This window comes from Pangasianodon hypophthalmus, chromosome 10 (assembly GCF_027358585.1).
Source record: "Pangasianodon hypophthalmus isolate fPanHyp1 chromosome 10, fPanHyp1.pri, whole genome shotgun sequence".
Lineage (NCBI taxonomy): Eukaryota > Metazoa > Chordata > Actinopteri > Siluriformes > Pangasiidae > Pangasianodon > Pangasianodon hypophthalmus.
This window is the reverse complement of record NC_069719.1, coordinates 2855671-2861763: the sequence shown is the minus strand read 5'-3', so window position 1 is coordinate 2861763 and position 6093 is coordinate 2855671. Positions and strand designations below refer to the sequence as shown.

The 6093-nt window shown below is 39.4% G+C and overlaps 1 protein-coding gene across 1 annotated transcript; it reads right to left on the bottom strand.

Moving 5' to 3' along the window:
- Nucleotides 1-2137: 2137 nt before the first annotated feature.
- zpcx (zona pellucida protein C) lies at nt 2138-6077 on the bottom strand. Its single transcript, XM_026944093.3, has 7 exons — nt 5762-6077; nt 5477-5648; nt 5307-5403; nt 4630-4712; nt 4421-4509; nt 3248-4259; nt 2138-2603 (listed from the first exon to the last, which is right to left on the bottom strand). Exons 1-7 carry the CDS (start codon nt 5988-5990, stop codon nt 2573-2575), a joined length of 1713 nt encoding a protein of 570 aa, XP_026799894.3. The 5' UTR covers nt 5991-6077; the 3' UTR covers nt 2138-2572.
- Between the last annotated feature and the right edge of the window lie 16 nt (nt 6078-6093).

Below are 6093 nucleotides of genomic sequence, written 5' to 3'. Positions count from 1 at the left end.
TTGTCTACCTCAAGCGTACATCCTTTGTACCTTTAGTGTGTATTTATTACTTGGAAACGACATGTTAAAGTACATAAACAACCTCAAGGACCACTGTTGTACCTTTAATTAGATTTAGTAATTAGTAAAATTTTAAAGGTAGAATACAGGCGTCTTCCCAGGTAATCAGGACGGATTAATGCACAGGATAACCTAGGCTGTATCCTAGGCTGTATCCTAGGCTGTATCCTAGGCTGTATCCTAGGGGCCCACAGTGATCAGGGGGCCTCTGTTCAGTGATGTTTACTTATATATTTTTTTTAAACTTTATTATCAAATCCCACATATGTAATCGATTGATCCATAATTATTATTTCTACAATAGTAATTACTAATGTTACTGGACGGAGGTTTTAAAATAACAGGCAATTGACGAGCGTGCTGAGCGTGCCTGACGGGTTAACGTCACCCCTCCTTACATTCATTTCAGTTGTAACCTCATTAACCGTAGACATTGAGGGAGACATGTCAGATATCAGATATAATCAGATATGCCCAATTTGCCCCACCCCAGTATTTGATATTTTTGATTATGCACTGCTATGTATGTTGTTAAGGTGACAAAAAGTTTAAAAAGTCACATTTTTAGGGTGGTCTGCCTCGGCTTTAATGGTGAAAGAGTGCGAGGTAAGACGTAAGCTAAATAGGTAAAGTTTAACATTTGACAATTGTTTTATGATAGAAATGTTAAACGACCGACAGTAAGACGTCTAATGCACAGATTTGCCAAATTGATTTTTTCCCCCAGATGTTTTTCATGTTATAAATTTCTGTTATATTCTTTAAAAATACTGTATTCAAACCAGTATGATGGTGTGTGTTTTACCTTTTGATACATCACACTGTGTCGTACTCAGTACTGGCATATTGTACATGAATGTTATGCTCTTATCCTGATGCTCTATTCTGCTTGGAGCTTTCGCAGTTGTGACTCACTTTCTGCTGTTGTGGATAGCCACAAATAAATACCCCAAAGATCTGGGGGGTATTCCACAGATTGAGCTTAAAAAAAAAAAAAAAAAGAGTGCGGCTTATTTGAAATAACTTTGCTTGATTTAGTGTAATAGGTCAATCCAGACTCAGTGAGCTCCATCAGTGAACTTCAGGAGCAGCTTGTTTCTGCTAAATTCAAAACAGAATTGGCCATTTGAGGCTCCTGTACGTATATAATCAGCCCTAGCAGTCAAATGATGATGTAGCGATATAGCAGCCAATGAGAGAGCTGCTTTTTCACTCCAGCTGAACAACATATAATTAAAATATACAAATATAAAACCTAATATTGCAAATGAAAGCACACATTACCAATGCTCGAGAAGCAGCATGGAAAAATATACGACAGACTAAATGCTTAAGAACATAAAACAATATAAAAATTTAAACTGAGTCAAAATTAACAGGCTTTTATTTTTAACACAAATTTACTTGATTCAAGCGCGTACATTGGTTCAACATGATTGAACCAAGTTACATCAACACACTGCTTTTGTACAGACAACGTGATTTGATCATGTATTTTCAAAGCTCTGGAATAAAATCAAACATCCCTCCCTCCCACACACACACACACACACACACACACACACACACACACACACACACACACACACACAGGATCAACCCCAGGTCACCGAAGCTATGAGGCGGGAATACTGCCCACTACACCATTGTGCCACACATGATTTAATTAAGTCAAGTCAATACTGGAAGTAATTAGATCATGTTAATACTGTCAGTTGATCAAATTTAACGCTTAAATTAAACTTACTAGAAGCACTGAAATCACACTTTGAGGAAAAACTAATCTTTCCATGTAAACTCTAGATAATATTTTGTTTTTTAAATCTGACTGACCACATATCCTCTCACCTCCCCAAGCTTTGTTCATAGACCTAAAATTGATGGGCTTGTTGAAATAAGCCTGACTTCCTGAGTTACCTTGCTTTGTGGAATAACCTCCCTGCACTTTCCAAAACCAGTTTATACCCAAGTCTCATCCATAATCAGTGGATAATCTACCCCGGATCCTGTAGATTTATATCCAAGAACTGCTGTAATCATAAAGCATTTTTTCCTTAGAGTGTACCTTATGTACATGTGCACTTTAGAACCTTTAAGGTGTACTTTGGTTTTCCCTCAGGAGGGACCCTTAGATGATTCTGTGTAACTCACCATTTCAATCAGAAAAAGGTCCGAGAAGCCTTTTTGGAGGCTAAAAGACCTTTAAAATAGCCAATGAACCATTCAAAGAACCAATGTTTCCCCCAACAGTGTACCAAGGACAGTTCAGCAAAATGTTAAACATCAGACAAGTTCTAGATATTAAGAAAATGACCAATTCTTTGGATCACACACTTACCCAGTAAATATAGACACTTAAGGAAAAAAAAAAAATGACTCATTGCTCAAAAATCCATTGCAAAGCTTAAAGTGAAAGCAAGCCCACATTTCTGTAGACAGAAACATTTAATTTCCTGTAACACCTTTATTTAGAAGGTCATTATAAATACAGACATTTGTAAGTCAGCCCACGTCACTGATTAGTCATCGTCTTATTCAAGCCCCTACAGACAGAAGAGAAAAAAAAAAAAGGTTAGGCTGGTGACATTGAGAACTGGACACACAAAGATGAGACTATTATGCTCATAAAGATCACCTGGATTACACAGAAAGCACCATTATATCCATTTATATCACAGTGCTGGTTAATTCTGGATTCTGATTGGTCAGAATGTGTGGATTAATTTTCTAAAAGCAGCTGACACTACTGCAGCTGCAAATCAGTGCCCTGATTCTAATACAGTATTGCACATCTAAAAACAGATTAAACTACAATAACGGAAATTTTAGATGCAAGAAAAATGTATAATTGTTGATGTGAGGTTTGCTTTAAGTAGGTGTTTAAATAACATTTATGGAAGGAGTCTCCAGTGTCAGTGGTAAAGCAAAAGATGCTGGTGGGGGAACTGTTTCTAGCTGCTAAAACAAGTGATAACTAGCTTGTTTCATGGATGTTCCACAACATTAAATGCAGCTATGAAAGAGTACAATGCATCACTCAACTAATCGTTGTCAGATTGCTGTGGTACAAGAGGATTAACCATGTCAGCATGTGCTGTTTTAGGAAAATCATCAACTTTGGGGTGTTTTGTTCCTTACGTGTTGCCTGGAGTGCACTTGATTTTTTTTGTAGTATAAAGTTACTCACCTCACCAGGTCCAACACGGATTGCATCAGATCTTTTTCCAGTTTCTTTGAACTTCCGTCTTCTTCCACCTTCATCCGTTCCATCTCCAGCTTACTTTTCTTGACCTCCTGCTCACCCACGCTCGGACTCCTTTCTTCTTCCTCATAGCTGAGGGAACTGGACCCATCTGAAGCCTGACTAAAAGTTAACTTTGTTTTCTTCATGTACTCCGGCTTTCCAAATTCATCTCCTTTAACCTTTTTAACCACTTTTTCCATCTGCTCGAGGACCCTAATGTCATCATCCTTTTCCTGAGGCTTCTCAGGAAGCTTTTCCAGCAGAGATGACGTTAAAGCATCCATGTGCACTTTATGGTCAGGGAGGTCATAGTGCTGTGGCCATTTGTAGTTCATAAACACATCACCTCTCAGTTCCTCCTCTGAGGAGTGAAACCCCTCCAATGCAGCATCATCGCCCAAATCCCAGTCGTTCATCAAACCAGGGGAATCGGCCTGGTACACTTCACTTACACGCTCTGGAATTAGAGATTTCCAATCACGAGCGTCCTGATGAATTTCTTCAGAAGTGGTCTCCGAGTGCGCTTTTTCAGTTGGCGCATCATCTTGACTGGACACACCAACAAGTTTGGCTGTACTGTTCTGCTGTGGGATATCAACTACCATCTCCAGACCTGGATCAGGCACAACATCCATCAGAAGTTCTGGTAGCCACAGCGATAAAGCACTTCCTGGGTCTTGGCTTACTACCATCACGGTATCCGATACTACTGGTTGAGAGAGCCAGGGGGAGCGGTAAGGAACTTTCTTCTTCGAGTTACCCGATACAGTGACACTAGCTGCAATCCAGCCTTTTTTCACTGAAGATGGGAATGTTCCAGATACGATCTGATTCGTTCTTGTGAAAGATCCAACTCTGGAGGTGGCATTAAAGGAATTGGACAGTGACGGTTCTCCTTTCTCATGTTGCTCTTCCTTAAAGGCAAGTGGACCAGTACTCACAAGTGCTTTCAATTCTGAAATAGAAGCGTCGCATTTGCCAATTATGGTCCAGGTACAACTGAGGCGAAGTTTACAGTGCAACTTTCCATGTAACATTGGTTTCAAAGCTACCGTAACTACCTAATGTTCCCTTAAAAGGTCCAAGTTTTAACAGGTTGACCGATTGGATACTGACCTTTTGATGGACCACCATAGGAAGGAGGACCTTTACATTTTGATGCACAGCACTTGCATACACTTGTCTGGCCACCCAACTCAACCCAGCTAGGGGGAAGGAAGAAGGAAAAAAAATAAAAATAAGGGAGATCACATGCCGTGACACTCAAGGAAGCACATCAAGCTCCGCTCCCCCTGGCATTACCGCATGTTTTGGCGACTAGTTACCTGGATTTACTCTTGTTGTAGTTGCAGGATTTGGTGTCTGGAGTCACTGCTGAAGAGAAGACCACGCTGCAGTGTATATAAATCTGAAAGATCAAATTGGCTTACTTAAGGATTTCTGACCTTCTTTATTTTTAGTGGAACTTGGGTAGACATTTCATCATTGGCTTGAACATTTCAGATCAGTAAACTTGTCTACAGTTGCACACCAGAAAGACATCTTGGCAAGACATCCAAATGTATGCAAATTTAACTAATGCCTAATTATTGGATAAGATAGAATAAGAATAACTATATTTTATAGGCAGTTTTTCAAGTTTGAAATGTTCTTTTGAGGCATTTCTTTCTAAAGAGAAGCCAATATCTGCCAATAGAATGTGTCTAGAAATAGGTCTTATTATATAAAAATCTCAGTGAGAAATTAGATTTCTTAAATATATCTTCATTTGCCATGATATTTTTCACAGTGTTGTCTTTACACTATTTGGCCTTTCAAGAAGTTGCACAATCCTGGATTGATGGTAATTACACAGATCCAAATTAAACTGAATAACATTAAAGTCCAGGACATCCTGAAATTTGGTTTTAATCCAAACTTAAACCTCAGTATACACATCAATATCTTCAGAAGAAGGAGGAAGGTAGACAAAAGCACATCTTTTCTGCAGGTAAAAACCTACCTGTGAGAACTTCAACCTGGATGTATCCAAGAGCAAGTTAATGGAATCACGCTGTCTGGAGATAAACTCAATCACAGACTGTTTAGATGACACGCATCTGCCAAGAACCAATATACCAAAGTGAAAACGTGTTTTAAAATATGAAGTAGATAGAATTATGCTGTACCCACCCCTTGTTGAGAATGAGAGCAGATCTGAATTTATCCATGGGGTCTGAAGATGATGTAGCATAGCATGACTGGATGTAGAGCTCCTGGTCTGATCCAGTTGAAGCAGATACCTGCAGGTACACAGATTGTCCTTTTGGGTAGATATTAGTCTCAGCAGGACCACTCCAAGAAGCTGGAAAAAAAAAACAGAAAAGCCCAGATCAGATAATAACTAGAACAATGTAGATATACTAAACCACTCAATCTGTTCTTATTTAACACTGAAAGCTCATTTTAATGACTCACAGTTCATCAGTCTTAGATCAAAGCTGCTTCTTATATCCATCAAGTTCCAGATCGGAAAAGGTACTGGTAAGCTCGGCCCAACTTCACTGAAACGAGGTGTCTGTAAGAGGCTTTCAGCTAAAAATCCACCACCAACGTCAGGCCAGACATCATGAACAACAGCCTGTGAGTCCACAGACAGTGCTAGAGCAGGCAATATGAAACAAATACAACAGCCTATCATCCCCATTGTGTAAGGGAAACCCAAAATCACTAAGAGCCCAACACAGTTAAAGTTTCACACCAGTGTTTTGTGGTGTGTTAAATAATCAGGCAGCCAAACATTGCACTGG

Excerpts from the sequence above, each read along its gene's own strand:
- zpcx (XM_026944093.3), bottom strand. The coding sequence starts at position 5,990 with ATGGGGATGATAGGCTGTTGTATTTGTTTCATATTGCCTGCTCTAGCA. Across the intron at positions 5,649-5,761 it reads TGATCTAAGACTGATGAACT|CTTCTTGGAGTGGTCCTGCT; the intron begins GTGAGTCATTAA and ends TTTTTTTTCCAG. Across the intron at positions 4,260-4,420 it reads CTATGGTGGTCCATCAAAAG|AATTGAAAGCACTTGTGAGT; the intron begins GTCAGTATCCAA and ends CTTCTATTTCAG.